This window comes from Thamnophis sirtalis, unplaced genomic scaffold, assembly GCF_051295495.1.
Source record: "Thamnophis sirtalis isolate CommonGarterSnake01/CBP01778 unplaced genomic scaffold, rThaSir2_p1.2 scaffold_1, whole genome shotgun sequence".
In the NCBI taxonomy this organism is placed as follows: domain Eukaryota; kingdom Metazoa; phylum Chordata; class Lepidosauria; order Squamata; family Natricidae; genus Thamnophis; species Thamnophis sirtalis.
The window spans coordinates 127,668,739-127,692,436 of NW_028261381.1; the positions used below are offsets into that span (position 1 = coordinate 127,668,739).

The following is a 23,698-nucleotide window of genomic DNA, read 5'->3' on the forward strand; positions in this document are numbered from 1 at the left end:
CCCCCCAAATGGGGGGAGGGGAAGCAGGGGACGAAACACCTTTGTTATTGTCCTGATCTGCATGAGGTGACTACTTCCAGGCTACAGGAGAGTTAGAATGGGGCATAGAGAGAACGTCCCCCTACCACCCTATACCTGTTTCCTCATTCAGCCTGTCTATATCCTTGTAGTTAATAATTTAAAAAGTATCCACCCAATGTCTAAATAAGAGTTGCGGTGGCGCAGTGGTTAGAATGCAGTACTGCAGGCTAGTTCTGCCTGCAATTTGGCAGTTCAAATCTAAGGTTCAAGGTTGACTCAGCCTTCCAAACTTCCAAGGTCAGTAAAATGAGAACCCAGATTATTGGGAGCAATAGGCTGACTCTATAAAAGCCTTAGAGAGGGTTGTAAAAGCACTGTGAAGCAGTATATAAGTCTTGTGCTATTGCTATGTGAAACTGGCATGTAAGCAATAGGGAGAATGCGTCAGCAGTCAGGTTAAGTACAGTAGTGCTTTTTGAATATGCCTGTATCCATTGTTGAAGCAACATACTGAAACAACAGTGATTTTAAAAGTGTGGGCTCTTTTTAGTTGTTAGGTCCTTAAGGAGATCAGAGAGATAACCTTTTCAATGTGATACTTATGTTAACATCTATTCATCACAACTGAAACCAATCTTTCATCCTGCTACATGTCTCTCAAGGTTATCTATATTGGTCAATCTACTTTCTGGAAAAACTAATAATAAAGTTGGTATGTCTGCAAGTTAGTCCCTTGGAAACATAAATGGCAAACAACAATGGAATGGTTTTTCTTTTCTTTTTTAAGTGGGGCTAGTTCAAAATAATATAAGTACTACAAGTCTATAAGTCATAGGTTTAACACATCTTTAAAAACAAATTAGGAAAATTAAAACATTAATCCAACACTACCAAATGATGAATGAAACAACAGCTGAACCAAATTGATCCCAATGGCTTGTGTAAATCTCATTCCAGCATTGCCATTTCCTTCATGACTCTCAGTCACTGAAAATGTGGTTTTAATCAAGAATGACTTCTTGCTGCAATAAGTGCTATAGATTGACCTGTATGGGTTCTTCCATAGCTGTATCTCTTCCTTTTCATTCGGAAACAACTTTCTTGGAACACAAAATTCTAACATCCAAAAGAGAAATATTTATTTTTTTTACAGTATTGAGATTAACATTTTGTATAAAATTTTGGCAGGTGTGGCCTAGGCTAAGTTCTTGTACAAGATGGGCCGAGTTTTTTAAAAGAAGATCTCAACCACCACAACAGCCTCAAGATTCTTTGAAGATACCAAAGAATAGGGTTGGGATAGAGGGACAAAGCCAGAACCTCTGTGGCAGAAGCCCTCCAGCAGGTGTTCCAGGAGGAAAGAGTAAACGGAGAAGAGAAAATTCATATTTGGACCACAAATTTCCTGTGCTCACTGTCTGCAGAATAATGACTTCCATTATGGTATGGGTGCTAATAAAATATGTCCAGTTAAAAGGAAAGCAGCCATCCTCCTCTTGCGAAAAAGGTTGACCTCAATGAAACAATTAGTGATGGGCAAAGAAGTTAGTTTTCCTATATGCTCTGCATGCTCCGGCTCTGCTCATGATTTCCTCCTTGGAAAAAATCCCTTATTTGGTAGCCTTTATCCATTAAAAATATTGTGTCCATTTTCCTCAAATATCCATTCATAGAGGGGGGAGGGGGAACCTTAATAAGGAAACAAGGTGATAAAATCAGGAAGGCAGAAATGGGTTTAGGATTGAGTTTTACTCTGGGATCAAGGGTAGTGGTTGCAGTTTCTGAGCTGGGAATTGCATTGTGTCCTTTTCAGCTGCATTTGCAAGATTTCACAACCATGTTAGACAGCTGTTCCACTTTTGGGGTCCTTCCAACATAATACAAGATAGTCAGGGGATCCAGATCCTGGGGAACACAACAGGGGGAAGCAGATGCTTCAGGATTCAGAGTATTGTATAAACCAAGAACCTGGAAAAACAACCAAGAAGTATATGAGGATCTTAGCTAGCAGTTGCCAGTTGCTAGAATTAACATTAGGCAGGAAGCATATTTAAAAAATACAACATTTACAGCTTCTACCTCAGTTCAACCACTGGGTCAATATATTGAACAATTTACTGATCAAATGATTTTTCCTAAGTAAGTGGTGTAACACCCAAGCCTCTGTCTTAGCAAATATAGTTCTTTAGCATATTCCTCTCTTTAAAAATAAATAAGTAAACTGGGTGTAACCGGCTTACAGTCTTGCTAAGAGTTTCAAGAAAAACAGCTGAAAAAAATCAACTTACTTTGGCCAGCTTTTTGAAATCATACTGGATTTAATCCAGTCCTTCTCAAGTATCAACATTCACCTCCCAACTGTTTCAGTTCTCTACAACTCCATGTGAGATACTTGCTTTGCTCCATTCTACATATTGATATAGACAAGATCAGAGGACAACCGAGGAAAACTAATATTTGTCTATTTTTCAAGCTCGGGGTGTGTAGTATGTCCAGATACTGCAAGTCTACTTCTTCCATCAGCCTTCTTCATGGCCCAATAAATTTTACTATCAATTCCTCTCCTCTCAAACAAAATATTGTATACAGAAAATAATTATGAAGATAGTTTATAAGTTCCAAATTTTCTAGGATGAGACAGACTGCTGTTTACTATGTATTACTATAGAACTGCCATGTAGAGGAAGTATACCTCCTTCTTAGACCCCATTTAACAAGAGACCTTGAGTTGACATTGAGTTTTCACAATATACTAAGTCATAATATGTTTGATTCTTAGTGTGTTTTTATGAATCCAGCCTTATATGTTTTATGATTTATCGTTTTCTGTGTATGTTGTCAATTGTTGCATATGAGGTTAAAAAACTGATTTAATGTAATTTTGAAACTGAGTCATGGATTTCTTATCATGCAGATTTCAAAATATGCACAACCAAATGGAAAACAGATAGCACTGCTATCTGAAAATGCTGCACTGCTAAGAAATATTCAATCAGTTCTTCTACATTCACAATAATTGCAGCACAGACAACACTCAGAACAACTGCTAGAGTGCTTCACTGGGTGTTTCTTATCCATGCTGATAGTTGTCTTCCATCATGGAAATTCTCCTCTATAGCCAAAGTTAATCGTTATTACAGTACTTTGCCATATAAACACTTACGACAGGCATTAACAATCACAGTGTTAACTATGGTTAACTATTGACCTCCATAACTGTTGCCAGAGGGGGGGAGGATCCTTTTCAGCGAACCTTTATTACATTTATTTTATAGAAAAGAATATTTTTATTGGCTCAAGGCCCAGAAAATGGGTAGAAATCAAACAAGGTATAGAACTCAGGGCTAGGTCTAATTTTTGTTCATCAGAAATTCAGGGGCAGAATGCAGAACAGTAAGTCACTTCACACTGCACTAAAATTTGACTTAAAGAGGGAAAAGAAAGGCAAATACTGTGCCTAAGGAGATGTAGTTAATCCCCAGGAGCAAAATAATGAATGTAATCATATATCAGTCATCACTAGATATGGTTTAAACAAAATGTGCCCAGTGATATAGCTGCAAACTATCTCTCCCTGATTTCCTTTTCAGCTGGAGCATAAGTATTTTTCAGCTGGAAAAAACTTAGGGAATGATGTGTGAGCTTATTAAGGAGTTCCTTCTCTTGGTTCTTCCAATGCAATTGTCATCACACTAAGCCCACAGATCAGAGATGTCTTAAAACTATCCATGGATTGGGGAAAGGGAGGGGAATCATCAGGTGTATCTGCAACTAAACTTCAGTGGGCAATGAATGCCTCTGGAATAAGACTGATCTGAGAGTTAGGGTTTTACTCCATTCCTTTGTGTAGAACTAATTAAAAACACATTTCAGGTTTTTATGTGCTGTTTCCTCTGACCCAAACTTCATTCTACATCTTAATTCCATTTTGAATAATGTCTCTCTTTACACAGTCTTGGAAAAGCCGTGACAAGGACTTCACACACTTTTATTTTGAAAAAAAGTAAAAACCAGACACCAAGTGGCACTGGAGGGAGGGAGGCCACAGTGTTTGGAGAGAGGAAATGTTATACTCTCTATGCCATTTTCCAAATCTAAAATATTGCCCTGTCAAAGCAAACTCTTTTATTTCCCGTAAAGAAAAGTCAGACAAAGCAGAATGGCTGCCTCTTTCAGCAACCAGGGATTTTGAAGTGTGTCTTAACTACACATATTTGCCCGTGTTTAGCAGCATTCATAGTTAAAAAGGGGAAATCATTCTGTGAGCAATGAGAAACTACCCAGCATGTTTATTTGGGGAGTGGAGTGGAGACATGCTCAGAATTTTGAGACCATGTTGAGGATTGTTTTGCAAAATGATTGCCATGGGAAAAAGGCTTGTTTATTCACAAAACAGCCATGATAGATGTAGCCAGCCCCCAAACACCAATTCGCCCAAAGATGAAGATGAAAGGTATGGCAGAGGGGAAGTGCCTCAAGTTTTCTTTGCTTTTTTTCTGGGCACTTAAGCAGAGTACCAAGGAAGGCGCTTTCTACCCCGTTTTTATTTTCTGTGAATGATGATGGCAGTCCTCTTCTGACCTTAGACTTTAATTCTCATCATTCTTCAACCAGCATACCATGGCTGATGGACCAGGGAGTTGTACTCCACACAACTTGAGGGTATGAAGGCTGAGGAAAACTTGATCTGTAGACCTTATGTTGCATTCAGAACTGCTCTTGTAAATAAAAATTATGCTGTACACCAATGTTTTCCTTTTCAGGATGTCACCAGCTTCCTGTTTAACTTTTAAAAATTCCAAAATTTTTAACTTTTAAAAACTTTTAAAAGGAAGGTGAGGTTTCTATTTGGGCCAAGAACAAATTAATTGTCTTTCTGCCCATATTTAACTCAAGCTCCACTAAGTTTAATAAGAACCTAGGAAACTAGGTGCAACACTGCCTCAACAAATGACAAAAATTCATAAAACGTACCGTATTTTTCAGAGTATAAGACGCACCAAGGTTTTGAAGACACATTTTTTTTAAAAAGTAGGTAGGTAGATAGAGGGATAAAGAGGGAGAGAAAGAGAGAGAAATACAGTAGTTAGGGAGAGAGAGAGTAGTTAGGTAGGTAGATAAAGGGATAGACAGAAAAATACAGTAGGTAGGTAGGGGGGAGAGTGTGCGGGTAGGTAGGTAGGTAGGTAGGTAGGTAGAGGGATAGATTAGGTAGGTTGGTAGGTAGAGGGATAGAGAGATAAATAGAAAGAGTAAGTAGGGAGAGAGAGTAGGTAGGTAGAGGGGGAGAGAGAGAGAGAAAGAGAGAGAAATACAATAGGTAGATAGATGGAGAGAGAGAGTAGATAGGTAGGTAGATGTTTCCAGGTGTATTTATCCATGTTCTGGGAAAGGAAATCACTGACAATCTGCAGCACCTAAGACTGGCACAGCACTTGATCAATGTAATTCCCATCAATCAGTTAAAGAGGTTTCCAAAAGGGGGAGGGGAGTTTTTGGACTCTGCAAACCTCCCAAAAATGGCCCATTTTTTGCTAAAATGGGACCATTTTTTTTTAAACGCATGAATAGCCTTGGGGGGGCTTGCAGAGTGCTCGGGGGGGGAGCAAAAAATGGCCCATTTTTCATGAAAATGGGTCCATTTTTGGTCAAAAGAATTGCATGCATAGCCTTATGGAGGCTTATAAGGTGCTGCTGGGGGCTGGGGGGGCAAAAATGGCCCATTTTGTGCTTATTTCTGCCCTCCCCAGCCCCCAGGAGCTCTCTGAAAGCCTCCATAAGGGCATGCACGGCCATTTTTGTGAAGGAGCGGGGCTTGAGAGACCAAAAATGCTATATTCAGTGTATAAGACGCACCCAGATTTCAGCCTCTTTTTTGAGGAAAAAAGGTGCATCTTATACTCTGAAAAATATGGTAACTATCCATGAGAGGGAATGTAGAGATGCCCTAATGTGCAAGTTCTTTGCTCATATTAAAACACTGATTACCGTGCTGTGTGTGGTATCTGCACTACGAAGGTAAGGGCATGGCCCGGAGCAAAAGTTAGCAAAGTACCCCTTTGGCTCATGCACCCATTTCCAGCCTAGATCTTGACGAAAATCAATGTAGAGGCGACGTACACAGCAGTTCTCCTCCAGATTCCTAGAACAAAAAGGAGCTGATATTAAATACACTCAGATCATTTATTCAAATTCAATAATGTATTAATTCAAGAGCAGCATTTCTCCAGAAAGAACATGTATGTAATTTGGAGGTCCTAATGGATTCTCAGCTGTTGCTCAAAGACCAGGCAGCAGATGTGGCCAGGAGAGCCTATTTTTGTATTTTTATTTTTTTTGTTTTGATGTTTTTGGTCTTTTGCTTTAAATAAATATAGGCACCTGCATTAACACTCAGTTATACGACCTTGACTGACTGACTGATTCACTTACTCACTCGCTCACAACAGAGAGCTTGGCAACCACCATTTTGGAACATGTATGTATGCACAAGAAGATAATCCAGGAAAAAAAGTGTCAGTGTCTGATTAAGGCTTGAAGTTGTTTTTTTTTTAATTGAGCGAAATTGCAAAAAGGAAACAGTAGCATATCTACTAGGCCTACTTCCTATCCATTTTTTTTTTACTATGAAACTTCATGCAGATGAAGAAGAGGATGAAAATCAGCCTGAGAGGGCTGTTTCTTTCAATCGGGAAAAAAAACAGGGAAGCTGCTATAAATATTTCAAAGCAGCCATAGTGATTAGTTTGATTTTGTAGAGAAAACAAATTTTGGGGCCACCCTACATAAGTGACAGAAGATTCAGGAGCATATTACTCTTCTTAGGTGAATAGCAGGTTTTCCAAGCTAGTATTGTTGTCAATCCACTGTGACACCCTTATAGTTGATGCTACGATGAGTAAATTAGTACATGATCCCAGAATGCTGCTCAGCAGAGTAAGGGAATTATGAACAATAGATGAAAAAAAGCTTCACTTGTGTTATCCCTCTTCATATTACATTGTAAAAGACACAGTTTAGGAAGAAGTAGAGGATGAAAAGAGTTTAGTCTATAGATAATCCTTTAATCCATGCACTTTATCTGTTTCCCTGACTCCATGCTTTGGACACCTGCTCTAACAACAATCCCAAGACTTCAATAAAGCCGCCCTGCATCTCTTGAGCTAAATGCAGCCCAACAATTATGTGAAAGAACTCACACTAAAAAAGGTCCAACTTATTCTGAGCCTTACTGAACCTGTTTGGTTCTTGGTAGCACTGGGAATACATCATTTAAAAGGAATATTTCTCTCCTTTCTGTGATTCCTGGTTTCCTGCACCTGGTATGTTACTATGGTTGCAATCCAGACAGTGCATATCAAGTTTGGGCTACAAAGATATATTTCCCAAGTGCTAGTGGCACCTGCCTCATAACAAGATAGAGTAGCTTGGAGTTTTTGTTTCCTCTGGTTCTGGAAAGATGTCATCTTCACCTCTGAATGGGGTAGCACTTCCCCCAGAGCAGTTGTGCAATTTGGGATGGTCTGGATTTGCAACTCTGCTTGAGGAAGGACAACCATTGGTTGGTTTGGGGAGTTTTTATATAAATCAATCTTGGTCCCATTCCTTGATCTTACACCTGTAGTCACTCATTCCCTGGTCACTTCCCCAGCTTGATTACTACAAAGCGCTATACATAGGGTTGTCCTTGGAAACTGGATATTGCAATTGGTTCAGAATGCAGTGAAGTTTGAAGTTTTAGACACCACCCATTTTGCCCATATTAGATCCCATTGTTGTTCAAGCTGTTCTAGCTTCCAGCTTCTTTCCAGGTACAATTCAAAATGATTGTCATCTCTGTAGCCCTGTATGGCATGGGGCCAGGTTATCTGCAAGACCCCCTCTCTCCAAGGATATCTACCTGCTGCACCAGGCCATATAAGTGGGCATTTTCTGAATCCCTTCACTCAAATGTTGTAATCTAACAGAACTCATGAAGCGTGCCTTCTTAACAGAGGACCCCACCTGGTGGAATACCTTCTCCCTGAGCTCACAAGCCCCACCCATTTGAATTTCCAGAAGAACTTAAAAAGATGACTTTTCCTCCGGGCATTGGGATCAGGTGAGGCTGGACTCTAATGGTAGGTGTGGTTTTGTTTTTTCAAATATTGCTTTTAATTGTTTTGTTTTTCCACTGCAGTGAATCAAATAAACAAACATGCAAAAGAAAGAGAGAATTTGCCTTCTCTTTTTCTAAAGGGATGACTTGGTTCTTCCTACACAAAGTGGAATTTTTCTTCTCTCAGCCAGAGAAAATAGATTTTGGATACTAATTTCACATTTAAAGTGAGGATTAATCAATTGCCAAGATTTAGAGCTGGGAGGGAATTATAGTTCTCAGAGACAGTACTTAACCAGTGGGGTTAATCAGTTGCACTTCACTTTAAATTTCAAAATGATCCAAAGTCATCATCAAAATGTTGCTTTCAGGAGCATTTTTTGACAAAGAGATGGTTATTTTCCAGTAGGTTCAGGAACCTTAGCTTACCGGAAGCAATAATTGGTGTCCAATGCTCGTTTCTTTCTCTGGCTTCTCACAGCTGAACCTCCAAGACGATGTGGAGGCAGCATCATCAGAATCAGGTGGGGGTTTTGTAGGTCTTTTTGCCTCTTCAGGCTCCCCAAATCCCCACGGCCATGGCTCTCTTCACCATCTATCCCTGAGAAGCATGGGGAGAGAGGGAAGGGGAGAGGAGAGGCATCAAATGTCATAGTTGCTTTAGAAAACTTGGAATCCATAAATCTATCTTTTGTAAGGATTGTGGTTTTAACAGGATAAATAAATCTGACAGAAAATCCTGAAGGCCCATTTGTTTTATAATTTGCAGACTGATGATGGAGATCATTTTAATCTATCTCTTGATATCGCAGTCAGTTCCTGAACTGGCCAAAAGAGATAAATTACTTAATAATGGATGATATCTGATTAGAACCGAACGGCTGGGGAAAAAAAATATGAGATATAAAATTCCTGAATATTATTGCCAACAGTGCAAGACCCAAAGCCAAACCCTTGCTAATACTGAGATTACAAAAGTTGCTGGCTTCCTATGATATTACAAACCATTCCGAATCTCTATGCCCACACATTGCAGCAACACAGCAGAGGTGAGTTTTTGAAAGGCTGGGTTTACAAAGTTGTACTTATAACTCAGTGACACAGGTAATTCCCATAATACTTTTATGGGAATAATAATAATAATCCCATAATACTTTTATAGTTTTATGCCAGTTAAACCATCCTAGGTTTCCCCAAAGTTGTATGAAAACATGGAGAATTCTACTAAGAGATACCAGTTCTAAGCAGCCGGCTTAGAGTTCCCTGAAAAGAGTATTGTTGTTAAGGCAATCTGTAAATGTACAAGTGCCTGAGCTCATTATCTATCCTTAATGTAAACAAATATCTGACAATTGCTGGAAGAGAAGCACACACATTGCTATGTAATGGAATATGATTAGGCCATGAATGCAATAACAATGCTCAAATTTACGTGAGTTACTTTACTTTCCCCTCCAGTTTCATTTCTGTCACCTTTGAATTTGATCTCCAGCACCTCATGCAGATTCTCCAGAATGTCACCATTGGATTGGAAGGTATTACATGGGCAATGGACACTAATCTCGAGTCCTAGATTAGATTCTGTTAAAAAAAATGAAGAATTAAAAAAAAACAGCCAATATTTTACCAAACAATATTCCTGAAAGCAAATAATGACTCAGCAATTTTCATTTCTTTTCTTCTATTAATTGAATCTGTTAAGAGTGGAGATCCTGAATGGATGTTCTCTTAGCATTACAAAAGATTGGAAGGAGAAACTGAACTATGTGTGCAAACCATACCAGATTCTTTCCAGTAGTAGCTTCGTATTGAGTTTTCTGTCCTGTTCTGGATTGCTAATCTGAAATTATCTCAACCTTAAACAAAAACAAGTTATACATAATGTACTATGATGATATTTTGGAGCAGGCTGGACTGACCTATCAACTTTTGACAGGGATCTTAATGGGTTTTGCCATTAATTAATTTGAACCTTAAGATACTTTTGAGTTCCTCAAAGAAATTAGCAAGGCCTCAGTATTTTATTAAAAGGCTGTTGGTTAAAAAGGAGAATTTGCCTGAATAATGTGAATAAACAATCTAGAGATCAGTGACACCCAGTTTCAAGATTTCCAAACCTTAATTATTTGGATGGAGCAATACCACAGAAATCAATATATCTTTCTTCCAAATAAATAGGAGGAGGCCTGGCTGTTGTATTTTTTTACAATACCTTTTTCCAACTACATTCTATAAATGAAATAACTAAGTAACTTTCTGTTGGAGGTCTAAACCACTAAACCCAAAATCCAGCAAGAAAAGACCTTCTGTACAACAATTAGGATTTATATGGGAAATGAATATTCCAAGTTTACATATAATATTTGGACACTGCTTTGCATTTAATTGTCATGGAATCTGAACATTCTTGGCAGAATTATTGGAGATAGGAAACATGAGAGTAACAAGCATATCCCTCATAGGCAGAGACCGCTGTCTATGGCCAGAAGCATAGTCTGAAGTTCAAGCCTGAATTTTAGCACCTGTCCAGTTTTCCAAGCTAGCTGCAGCTGCTGAATCTCACAGCCTGTGTTTTGCTCTATTATTCTCAGCTGAATGCTAATCTCTGTAGCAACTGCTGTATTGCATTAAGCTATAAGGCTCCAGGGTAGGACTATCTGTCAATTTGTAGCTCTCAGCATTACCACCACCACCACCACCAGCTTTTCCCCTATGAATTTGGTCATACCAACAATCCAGGCACATGATCACTAGTCTGCTAAAATCATTTGCCTACATATCTCAATTTTGGCTGCTGCCCAGATGCTAATGTTCCTGTGAACCTCAGCAACCAAGAAACTAATTTATAAATCATGATATGATGTTCGGCTCATTACTAATTATGTGAGAAAAAACTTCATATAAAACAATACTAGAATCAATTCACATCAGATTTTTCCAATCTGGAATTTCACAATGTATTGGACTTAAACTCTTATTGGCCATGATAGAAATTGCAGTCCAATACTTATGGAGCCCACTAAGTGGGGAAAGGCTGATTTCCTATATGTCTCTGTCTAAGCAGACACATGCAACTTGAGTAAGTTAGTTAGAGAAAACTAACTTACTTTACGTGCCACTCACCTCTATGAAAAAGCCATTCACGGACAGTCTCTGTGACATCGAAGGACAGCCATTCAGGAGAGCCCCGTGTCAGTACATTTCGGCCACTTAGGTACCGCTGCTTTGCAATATGCTCATCAGGTTTCAAGATCTACAGAAGCAGATGACACATGACATTGTTTAGTTCACAAGGGACAGTTCCTGGGTTTCCTTTGATAAGACCAACTCTTCTAGTAAGAATGCTTGAGTTACGTTTTTCCCATCTGGTTTTCTATAATATGTAAAATGTCTAATGTGATTCATCTGAGCAAATTCTAGCCATGTCTCCCAAAGGAAGAATTGAACATGACAGGAAAGCATGCATGTAAAAAACTGACATAGGGAATGATAAAATACAAGGGGATGAAGTTACAAACTGAAGCGGGACTGCACAATAATTTGGCCCATGGTTTCCCTAGAAAACTACATGGGGCTGCCCTTGAAGAGCATCCGGCGACTTCAGCTAGTACAGAATGCGGCCGCGCGAGCGATTGTGGGTGCACCTCGGTTCACCCACATAACACCTATCCTCCGCGAGCTGCGCTGGCTACCTGTCAATCTCCGGATGCGCTTCAAGGTGCTATTAGTCACCCATAAAGCCCTGCATGGTAGTGGATCTGGATACTTGAGAGACCGCCTCCTGCCAATTACCTCCCTGCGACCAATTAGATCTCACTGATTGGGCCTCCTCCGTATTCCATCGGCCAGCCAATGCCGGCTGGCAACTACAAGGAGGAGGGCCTTCTCAGTAGTAGCCCTGACCATTTGGAACGAACTCCCCGTGGAGATTCGTACCCTCACCACCGTCCAGGCCTTCCGCACAGCCTTGAAGAACTGGCTAGCCCGTCAGGCCTGGGGACAAGGATAGTTGCCCCTCCCGAATGATGAATGTATGTTGCTCATTACTTTTATTATATGTGTCTATGTCATTGTTGTATTTCCCCCCCCTGATTTTATGTGAGCCGCCCTGAGTCCCCTCAGGGAAAAGGGCGGCCTACAAATGTTAATAAAATCTAAAAAAAATCTAAATCTAAACTACTTGTCAGAACCATGTCTTGATTCTCTGTGAGAGATGTGTATGCCTCCACATGAAGGGCTTAACTTCTCATATGCTACCATCACTATGAATTTTTGAAACAATGCTAGCCTAGATACCCAAACTGCCTTATGTCTTCCTGAGAGCAGCTCAGGGTAAACATTGGCCATGAATTGAAAGGGCAAAAACTATGCTTAAAAGGAATAATACTTTCCTAAATTATTAGTAGGGCATCTAGTTTCAAATACATATCTTTCATTCAATAAGGGTGCTGTGAATAAGCCAAGTGCTCAGAAATGATTTCTAATACAGCACTCCTATTTGATATTTTCTACTTCTCAAACTGAATTACAATATTGGATATAATGTAAGTGACTAACAGTATGAACTTTCTCTTCTACTTACCAGTATGCCTATTTGCTTATATTGGAAGACTGCTCAAATCCTAGGAGACTCTAGGAGACATTCAACTAAAAATCAACCAAAATTGGGCTCCATGATCATCTTGTCCCCAGACTTGGGAAAACAATCAGTTTTTCAAAATGTCCTGGATGACATTTAAGAGGGAGTCATAAATGGGGAATCTTTATCCAGTAGACCTTTCTCCCAGGTAAATAGGCATATTTTGCAATGAAGAAATTAAACTAGTTGATAGCTTCTGTATTTTAAGATCAAACAAGTAATTAAGAAACACACTGCAGTATTTGGTAGAGCAGCCAAGATGATTTTTGAAAAGTTATTCAAGTGCCATTACATCTTTATACCTACAAAGAGCATAATTATGCAACCAGTGGTGGGTTCTGGATCCCATTGCAACCGGTACAGTGCAACAGGGCCGGGCATCCACCACATGCACACACGCAACACGTGCATGTGTACTTACCGCCCGCGACACTCCGTGACATTCCAGCTGCTCGGTGGAGCATCGTGCAGGCGCTGTACACTCCGTGCGCATAAGCCCCAATCGGCTTAAATACAGGTGAGGGCGGGCGGGCCCTCTGGAGAACCATACCGGAATGGTACTTGGTGCTCCCAGCAGGCACCAGTATGCCTGTACCGGAGCGTACCGGTCGTATCCCACCACTGCATGCAACCCATGGTTTTGTCTATAACACTCTGGAAGAGAAAGTTGGACTTTGAAAAAAACGGATAAGAAGAATATTGATGCTATTGGACTGTAGTGATAGAAAGCACTGAGAATGCCAAGAAAGTTTGCTTGCCAAGAAAGCAAACAAAGAGATAATCAAACAAATCAACCCAAAGTTCTCACTCAATGATAAATGACTAACTTTGGACATATTATATAAAGATCTAGCTTTCTGGAAAAGGCTGTAATTCTGGGAAAGGTAGAAGAAAAGAGAAGAAGATGACCAACAGTCAAATGGAGGACTCCGTTACAGTGGCAATGAGTGCTTCATTGGAAGACCCAAAGGACCAGGTTAGGGACAGATCACCATGGATCAAATCTATTATGTGTTTGCTAAGAGTCAACAACAACTTGATGGCATGTAATCATTCAACTAGGCATAAGGATTGCATTATGCTATACTGAATCAAATGGATTTAAATGGAGTGCTCTCTGAGTGCCCTTATGCAAAGTATTTGCTTTTTTGTTGCCTGATTATAATCACTAAAAGACCTAGGCCAGAGGAGTTATCCAATTAGAGAACAATCAGTTAACATGATCAAGAGATAGACAAGGTCATGGCTCGAATGCTCCTCACTGCACTCTTGTTGCTGCATGCCCTGTCTGCCCCCTGCCCACTATGTTCCTGAGAAGCAGGTGGCTCAACAGGCTGACACAGAGTCTGTCTTCAGTTTGCAAGGGAAACATGGTGTGGTGTTCGACAATGCAATGAAAGATCTTCATAGAATAACCACCTCTGCCAGTCTGCTTCTTTTATCCGACACCTGCTCTATGTGTTTCTCATCCACAGAGTGATCTGTCTCTCCCCATAGAAGATTCACTGCTATCCCCTTGGTTGGGTCTAAAGTTACAATGCCAAGAGAAAATCCTGCATTCTCAGGCCAGCAGTGTAGAGTTATAGAGCCATTTGCACGAAAGAAGGAAAGACAAATCCTCTGGACTTCGAAGGAGAAAAAAGAATCAACTCCTTTCTACAAACCAGATCAGATTAGTTAAGATTCCACCCTTAGCCTGTCCCTCCCTCTCCTTTAAACATTAGTTACTGTTGTTGTTTTTACTTCAAAGAGCAATTTGTTGATTTGATAACAAACAAAAATGGCAGTATTTTAACCAGCAGCTCAAGAAAAGAAAAGAAAAGAAAAGAAAAAAGAAAAGCAAGATAGTTACCAATTATGTTGAATACTGCCATCTTGATTATATCTCCTCCCTCACCCCACTGGACTTCCCTGGTTAAGAAATTAATATGCTTCATCCTTCCAATAATTTTGTAATAGGCAACATTACCATATGAACAATTTCTAGGCACATTTTAAAATGCCATTAAGTAAATATTTTTAATATCTAATCTGATTGTCTCAAAGATGCTTTTCAAAAGTCAACTGGACTTTCTGGGATTTTTCTTGAAAATGTTTTGCTTCTCACCCCAAGAAGTGTCTTTATCCAATTGCTTTTCTACTTTTTAGGTATTTTAATTTTTGATCAATTTGCTTTATCTATTTTTATCTCTTTTTATTAACATATAACTATCAGTTGCTGTATTAAGCAAGCACCAAAAGCAAGGACCTCGCTTGAATGTATCTTCCAACTTTCTGCCAATTTCCCATTGAGTGTTTATGGGGAGCCAGCAGAGAATGTCAGAAATTGTGATCACATAACTCCAAGGACCCCATTATAAATAACTAATACTTAGATGTGAATTGCAGTGATTCTTTTTAAAAAAAATCTTCTATAATACTGTTTGTAACTCTGACATACTATGTGGTAATTAATACTGACAGAATCATTTTATCTTTTTTACTATTTTTTAAACTTTTAGTTTAGCTTTGCTTAGAATCTGATCTTGGGGATAGGGAAATTTTCAGAAGGGAAGATGATGCTCTACTCTCCTGATTTACCAGCAACCCCTACCCCATGTATCTCCCCACCCAATAATATTCTTGCCTTCCAGATACACAATGAAAACTGCATGGGGGCAATGCCTGGAAGGGGAGAACTCGTTCACATCAGCCCGATATCCATCAACATATCACAGGGCTATCCTTGAGATTCCCCCACATGGTGCATTGACATCCATGCTAGATGTTTGCATGTGGTGATAGTGGGGGCTGCTATCAGCAGTTGGGGGTAGGGCGTGCTGGGATTTGAAACATTTCCCTCTTCTGGCAGAAGCAGTCAGCAGCTGTGCTGGCTTACTGAACAGTGAGGAATCCCTGCGCAATATATTGGCAGCCATGGCAGCCGGCTGACACACTGTACAGTAAAGAACAGAGGGGAGGGGTCATGCCCATACCAGCCCAAAGTGGCCAATAGTTGTTGGAATGATCTCTTGGCTTTGCATCATTAACTTAGTATGAGCCAAAGTACTAAGCACAGTGCAAATAGCCTGGTTTCCAGGGGAAGGTGGAAACCTACATTTAATTTCAGTTTGGCTCAGCTGGCTTGGGCTATGGACTAGGATTGAGAAGGCTGCATTATGTGTATGATCTTTTAAAATGGTTAGCCAGATATTCTCAGGATGAACGTAGGAGGATGTGAAGATGTGCCTTTTAGTAACAAAGGACAAGAGAAGTCACTTTCTAGTTTGCACTGCTGGATAATATTTATTTATTTATTTATTTATTTATTTATTTATTTATTTATTTATTTATTTATTTATTTATTTATTTATTTATTTATTTATTTATTTGGCATAGGGATCTAAGCTAGTGGTGGAATTCAATTTTTTTTACTACCGGTTTTGTGGGCATGGCTTGGTAGGCATGGCTTGGTAGGTGTGGCATGACTTGGTGGGTATGCTTGGTGAGCGTGGCAGGGGAAGGATATTGTAAAATCTCCATTCCTTCCTGATCAACTGGGACTCGGGAGGCAGATAATAGATGGGGGTGGGGCCAGTCAGAGGTGGTATTTACCAGTTCTCCAAACCGGTTCTCCAGAACTGGTCAGAACCTGCTGAATACCACCTCTGATCCTAGCAAATAACATGCCTTATCTATAAAATGATGAAATAATTCCATAATGCTAACACAACCATAGCTTTGCTCATTCTCCCTTCATCACACCCCTGCCTTGTGTAGGAGGAAAATACTCAGATACCAGAGACAAAAGGTTTGTAGTCATGGACCAGGTCATGGAGAGGAGGATATTGAAAAGAAAGCAAAAATGTCCATTAGAATTAGCAGATGGTCCCTTAAAATTCCCTGGGGGCCCTGCTAGGAAGCAGGATTACCTGAAAGAGTTCAATACGCTGCTCAGAACGTTTGGAGCTGAGGTTTGGCAAGCGAAGGACCCGAAACTCTGCCCGGAAGAGGTTGGTGATGTTTGTCTCTGCTGAAGACACATTGAAGCGGAACATGTTGGAAGTTACTCCTTTGGGGCATAGCGGCAGCTCATCTAAAAGAAAATGACAAATGAGCTGGAATGGCATTGAGGAGGGAGATCATAACCCAACCAGGATTGAAAGCATTTCATTTAGTTATTTATTAAATTTATATACTGCCCATCTCATAGTTTGACGTGACTCTTTAGAGCTAGGTAGAAAAATCAAGGCAGACTTAACATATTATTTTACTCCCTGGAAGTACTTTCTACCCAGATGCTATTCCTTAGACAGATTAAAACATTTAAGAGCAAAAGAAACAATGGCCTAGTATGAATCAATAAGTTGATATCTTCAAATAGCCATCTTTTAATGATTCATCCTTCAAGCTTATTAATAATTTGGTCCCATATATTCAGGATAAAGAACAATCTTAAACTGAATAAAGAACAAGTGGTTTAAAGTCACTGTAAAGGATAACCACCTAAAACTGCCCATCAAAAGCCAAAAAATTATTTTAAAAACACATTATTTTCAAACAGATTCTCACCTAAACCAACTAGGAAATTAGTAATTTGGTAATTGTTTTTATAATTAAAATAGCTGTATTCAATCATTTAAATATTCACATGTCAGTTTTTTCTTATTTCTTCATAAATAAACAAATTAACCTAAAATCAAAAGCTGCTGTTTTGCCACCAACCTTTGTTGGTACAATCTTGAGGAAGCCCTTGGACAACATACTGTATTTGACATTGTGATTTCCCCTCTTTTTCCATGACTAGTCATAGAATAGGTGTATTAACACATTTTTTAAAACCCTACATCACACATATTTTGGTTTCTATTGCAATTCTTGTATGTCCCTCATCTCAAAAATGGCAGGAAACTCAAATTTAGTGATATGTTCATAGGGGACTCTGGAGGCTCCAGGTTGTCTCTCTTGATCTATGTTATCAAAGGCTACTGAAAAGTCCAAGAAAATCAATTCCAGGTAGAAATAATTCATTGAGATCACTGGAATGGACTGAATGCCAATTCATAGGTCAAACTTACATTGAAATAGGGCTACGCAAATCTTTGTCAGTCTCAGGTACCTCCTTATCTAACTTAGCTTGTGCTTCCTTTGCTCTCTCTGTCTCCTCTATAGAAGGTTTGGTATTTTTCCACAGAAGTTGACTTTACACCTTAGGTCCAAAAAGCAGACCACCAGGAGAGGGCTAGATGGAGTCTTTAATTCCTCAATTCCTTGCCCACACGCATAGACTACTCCCCCAAGCCCCAAAAGACAGGGCTCTCCACTGCTTTTGACAAGAAACAAAGATGTAGTGCTCTGGGAAGCCAGCCACATGGCGTCATGTGGACAGGAGCCACTGGGTTTTTTTTTTTTTTTTTTGGCCACATACACTCCTGTCCTAGAGATGAAATGGGTGTGCATATGCAAGGATCTACTTCGCCTGTCATCATTTGGAATCAGGATGTGGGACTGTCTGCTTTTCTATCGGAGTGAAAGCTCTCCTCCTTCTGCTATCTTGCTTCCTCTTCAGGGCTAAAGTCCTGGAACAAGACAAATACTTTCAGCTATCTGGTGAACAGTTTGGAGCCAGTTCTATTTCCTGTGTATGCCGTTCGGAATTGTCTGTATCAGCACTGAAACCTCAATGGAATAAGACTCGCCCCACTTCCTCGGGTGGCGGGGAGTGGGGGAGGAGAGTGGGCTTGGCTCTATGTTTGTTCTGAATCACCACCTGGCAGAGGGACAAAGCCAGGGAAAAGTTGAATACTGGCCACTTTTGAAGACATGGGACCAAATCCATCATCCAGGCAAGGGAGAGAAATGGCATAGATTTCAGCAAGGCAGGCCTCTGCTTTCACCAGAAATTGCACTCTTATTTTCTTTATCATGATCTAACTTCTATGGCATCCCTTGGAATGCAAATTGTTTGGTCCCAGGAGACAAGTCAAAACAACACTTCCTCCCAGAGAGTCCACCGTTCCACTTCTCACTGTAAGCAAGATCCTACCTGGTTGAGTCTGGGATTGTTGTCAGCCAACCTCTGTTCTTACTGCCTTTATCTTGGCCTGGCATTTCTCTCCCTGCCCAAGTACATTGACTTTGTATCCTGAATAAACTCACACAGATCTTTGGCTAAACTTCTTTCCAGGACATACTTCAAATTAAGTATCATTTCCCCTATTGAAAAATACAGAATTTTTGGGAAGTTGGGCCATAGTTGGGATTTTAGAAGTATTTTGTAATCACTTCCACAAAATAGTTATTCATAACACAGCTGCCAGAGTTGATATGGGAAATCACAAATCCCCTGTTAAGTAGAGGATAGATTGTTGGGCTCCTGATGTTCCCTTAGCAACACCCAGGATTATGTCTATCATCCAACTGGGTTGCAGACACTCATTATTTTGGTTGTCTAAGAACATCCACAGTTCCCTCTTTCCATCAACAAAATGTAGCTCATCACTGTTCTATAACTAAAGCCAAATGTTGACTGCTTTCCCTTTCTCTGTACCTTAAGATGTGCTTCTGACAATTGTTGCTATTGGCACGGATCATATCCATCCATTTTTATGGAACAGTTTAGTCAAATTAAAGTACGATGCAAATGTACGGAGACATTTGCATCGTCACCTCATCATTTATTGCAGCTTGGTAGACATAGGAATCCCAAATGTCATTCATGGATTACTTTTTCCAGTTGCGATATTTGAAAACTTGTGAAAGGTATATGTTATATCCATTAATTGTTTTGCTGTCTCTTGTGTAGAGCATTGCAAGTTTCCACCAAATTCCTTGCCAATTTGTAGCAAGGAACAGAAACAGAACATATATTTCATGTTATTTCTCAAATAGCATTTCAAGCAACTCTTCCTTGTGTTTTCATTTATTTCCTGAATAACAACATTTTTAGGCTGCTGCACAATTTGTTCATAGTGTCTATTATGGATCAGGAAAATAATTGAATAAGTAACTATAAAGTGCCAACTTTATTGAACTAAAACTCCTATGATCTCATTTAATATAACCATATTGGCTAAGGATGCAGAAGGTACCTATTTTTATCCTTCAAGTGGCATTTGTTCAGGGAAATGGGCCTCAAAATAGGACTCCATAAGGAGATGTGAATGGGGCAGAATTTAAAGGGTGGTGGCAAGCTTCAAGCAATGTCTTCTGTTGAAGAGTTTGTTGACTGATTACCTTCAATAATTGGATCCTCCCCATACCTTCCAAGCAGGGCAGTGGGGCCTTCTTTCAGCTAAGGCTGATGTAATCTAAGTCGGCACAAGAACAATAGAAGCAACTTTTGAGACCGCAGTGGCTTTCACTGCAGGAAAATCAGTAAGTTGGCTGAACTGAGTAAGTTATGGAAACATCTTGTTCTACTGGTTACTTCATTTTCAGAACAGAATGTGAATTAAATGATGGGAGGTTTAGTTATATTTGTAACTAAACTCAAATACTGAATAATTCCCTAATCCTTTTATGATTTTCCTAACATGAATTCACATGGGTTAAGCAATGAATCCCTGAAACTTCTCTCTCTGAGGAAAATATCAGATAAGCATAATTGTACCCTACAGTCTAGGTACTGCAATACTTTATTATAAACTGCTCTTTTATTACACTACTACAGTGAAATGCTGAAACTCAGAAATATTATTTTAAATTTCATTTAGCTTTGGGGCATTTGTTGTTTTTCATCTTCTGCGGCTCCATATTTTTACTACTTCATAGCAAAAGAAAGCACAGGTGTACAACATCTGTATCTTTGGTTGTTTTTTTAACCTATGTGAAGACCACTCAGAATCCTCTTTTCCTCTGATTTGCTTTATATATGTTCTGTTATGTATCATTTTCATAATGCTCTCAGCATTATGAAGAAGCTACTGTGCCACTATTATCCTGACTCTTATTCATGTCCACATTTTTCAACTTAATGAATTTCTTGGAGGGGAAATAATGTGATGGTGTAAATAAACAACTCTGTTGGTGTCTCTCACAAGAAAAGCCATTTTTAAGGGTAGCTGCCTATACATAGGCTGAGTTTCTAACTTAGATCCTTGTTGCCAAGATAAGGACTATGCTCTCAGATCTGATGCTGCACCTAGTATAAAGAAAGCCAAGGCTCTGCATGGAAAGGCAGAAGCACCTTTTTGGTTTCCAACAACAACCTGGCCGCAAAACTATTATGACAATCAAGATATATCATCACAATAAGGAGATGTTTACATTTTTGCAGAACTGGCAAAAGATTTAAGTGGCTGAATTACCAAATTTGCCAAATATTTTCTTTAGAATTCCAACTCTGCTCCTGAGTGCAGGTTCAATAGTCATGCTGATTGCTGATTATTGAACGATTTACTTCATTGCATGCAAAGCAGAAACCAACTCTACCATGCCAATTGTGGCTGAATATACATTATGTATTATTATAGGAGAAAACTTCCCCAGCAACTGCAGTGATTGCTAGTGACATATGGAACATATTAATATATCTATTCTGTCCTTCAAAAATAATTTTGGCTTCAAAGCATCAAAACATTTTGCTCTCTCAGTCTTGAAGTACATTGCTCCCACCCACTCATGTTCTTTGTCCCCCCCCCCCACTTGAGCTTTGTAGATATCCTTGGTTCTTCTCACACTGTCTGGATTTGGGGATGATGTTATTCCAAGGCACTGAAAGCTAGCTGAGCTTGCTTATTACCAATGCTAAAAACTTTTCTACCCGTGGGAAGAGGGGCTACACAACATAAAAAACCCATGATGTTTGTAACTGTTGGGTTCAGAGAGGCTGCAGGCTTCCAAGAGGCTATCGGTGTTTGCTCAGAGGCCAGCCCTACTTTCCTTAGTAAAAACTTACTTTCAAGAAAGGGTGCAGAGATTGCAGCCTGAATTGACTAAGCTCTCACCCTCATCACTCAATCTATCTTCAGGTCTCTGCAGTTATCATCAACAAACTGGAAGATATTCTTGCCATTCTCTTCTCTTGTTGCTTTTTCTACCCCTCCCTCAAGGATACTTGGCCACGTCTTCTGTCTCACCTCCCACTCAGCTCTGCTATTAATTCGAGAGTCCATGAGGACACCTAATGGCAGTCAAGGAAAAAATACTTATGGCCAGAAACTCACAGCCTCTTTCTCCAACTCTTCCATTATTAGAAAACCCATCTGAGCACACTACCAGACCCAAACCTGAAATATGCTTGGTAAAGATAGGTATTAACAAATCATTGTACAAATCTGTTTGACCCACAACTTTCACCCATGAGTTAAATTTGTATGCCACTTCTAAAGTCAGATACACTTTATTCTCATACTCAAAATGTTCTCTCCACATCCAACACATATACTTAAACATTTCTGGTTATGTTGGAAACACATTTACCTCTGTCTTTTGTATTTGCTCATATACACAGACATACTCGCACAGAGACACAAACACAAACCTATTTGCAAAATCACTTGCGCATCTAATATATGTCCAGGCAATCAGCTCTGATGGTGCATGCATACAAGTATACCCTCATCCTTTTGCATAAATATCAGTGTCTTGGCAAGCACTCACCACTCACTGATACACCATGCCGCAACAAACAGTTATTGCCAAAAGATTCTGCATCCTAAAAGGGGTGGGGAAAACTATTTATCAGGATAGATCTCTCAAGAGACCTGGCAGAGAAATGCTCTTCATTTTTGCAACCAGGAATTTACAAACAGCTAAGCAACTGCAGAGAACCCAGACTGCTGTCCCTTGGATTCAGATCTATGCTTACAGGAGGACTCAGTCATGCTAAGGCAACAAGGACTCAGCTGTTGTCACAGGTTTTTTCCACACTCCAATCTTTAACTGCTTGGTGACTTTTCTTTCAAGAGGAGATGCTGTGTCCCCCCCCCCCTTTGAATAAATGTTCAGTAGGCAACATCTCCCACCTCTTCACACTTTTTAAATTGCTCTCCGGGAACCCAGAAGGAACAAGGACTTACTGTGTTCGGGAAAGCCCTGGATCATGTCAAACTTGTGGATCTCTTTGGCGTAGTACTCGGACTCCGAGTTTTCCTGAGAGCAGCTGTCCTCCTTCTCCTCTTCCATCTCCTCTAGTAGTTCCCGGGTGCTGTTATACAGAGCCAGGACTTGATAAGGCACGTGGCTTCGCCCCACACTCTCTGGAGGGCTGGTTAGGCGCAACTTGCTCAGGATTTGGCCCCGGATGGCCTCTATCCTCTTCTTCCTGATGTGCTCCAGGTCCAGCGTCGTACAGGAGGAGAGCGACAGGCTAACGGTGGCCAAGCTCAGGAGCGAGAGGAGCAGCAAAGTCCCGCGCAAGTGCATCTTCAGGCGGGGCGCAAGGTGGGGAAAGAGCGGCGGGGTAACTCCGCAGGGAAGCCGCGGGCGACCAAGCAGATCCTGCCGTTTGGCACTTAGCAAGAAGGGGCATGAAGGATCTCTCCGCCGGCCTCGGGAGCGGGTTGGACTCCGGAGCCTAGGAAGCACCGACGGCCGCCGTCCAGGCAGAGGAGGAAGCGGATCGGCGCTCCGCCCCGCAGGGGTTCCTCTCCATGGGGGCGAGGGCGTCCGCGCAAGGGGGGCAAATCGGGCCGAGCTGCCGGCTTCACCGTCTCGCCCGGGCTCCCAATCCCGCTGCGCTGCTGGGCAGCTTCGGAGGAGGCAGGCGGCGAGGAGACTCCACGGGGAGTGCACGTGTCAGGGACCGAGGGAGCCCTTGTGGCTGCCCATTCATGCTGCTTCGTCGCTCGCCATGCCGGTGGGAAATGCGCCGGGACCGGGTCCCCTCAAGAGACGCGCCTGAAGGGCCTTGGCTGTTCTTCCCTCAAGAGCTCCTGAGCTCCGCTCGGGCGGGCGGGCAAAGCTGCTAGCGGTGCCTCCTGACCGGCTCTCGGAGCTCGTCCGCCGTCGCCCGTCTG

At 40.7% G+C, this 23,698-nt stretch overlaps 1 protein-coding gene across 1 annotated transcript; it reads right to left on the reverse strand.

Moving 5' to 3' along the window:
* Window positions 1–1,135: 1,135 nt before the first annotated feature.
* Window positions 1,136–23,227, reverse strand: TGFB3 (transforming growth factor beta 3). The gene is made up of 7 exons (XM_087724497.1): window positions 22,760–23,227; window positions 16,670–16,833; window positions 11,243–11,372; window positions 9,593–9,700; window positions 8,549–8,720; window positions 6,010–6,163; window positions 1,136–1,989 (listed from the first exon to the last, which is right to left on the reverse strand). Exons 1-7 carry the CDS (start codon window positions 23,103–23,105, stop codon window positions 1,831–1,833), a joined length of 1,233 nt encoding a protein of 410 aa, XP_087580623.1. The 5' UTR covers window positions 23,106–23,227; the 3' UTR covers window positions 1,136–1,830.
* Window positions 23,228–23,698: the final 471 nt, after the last annotated feature.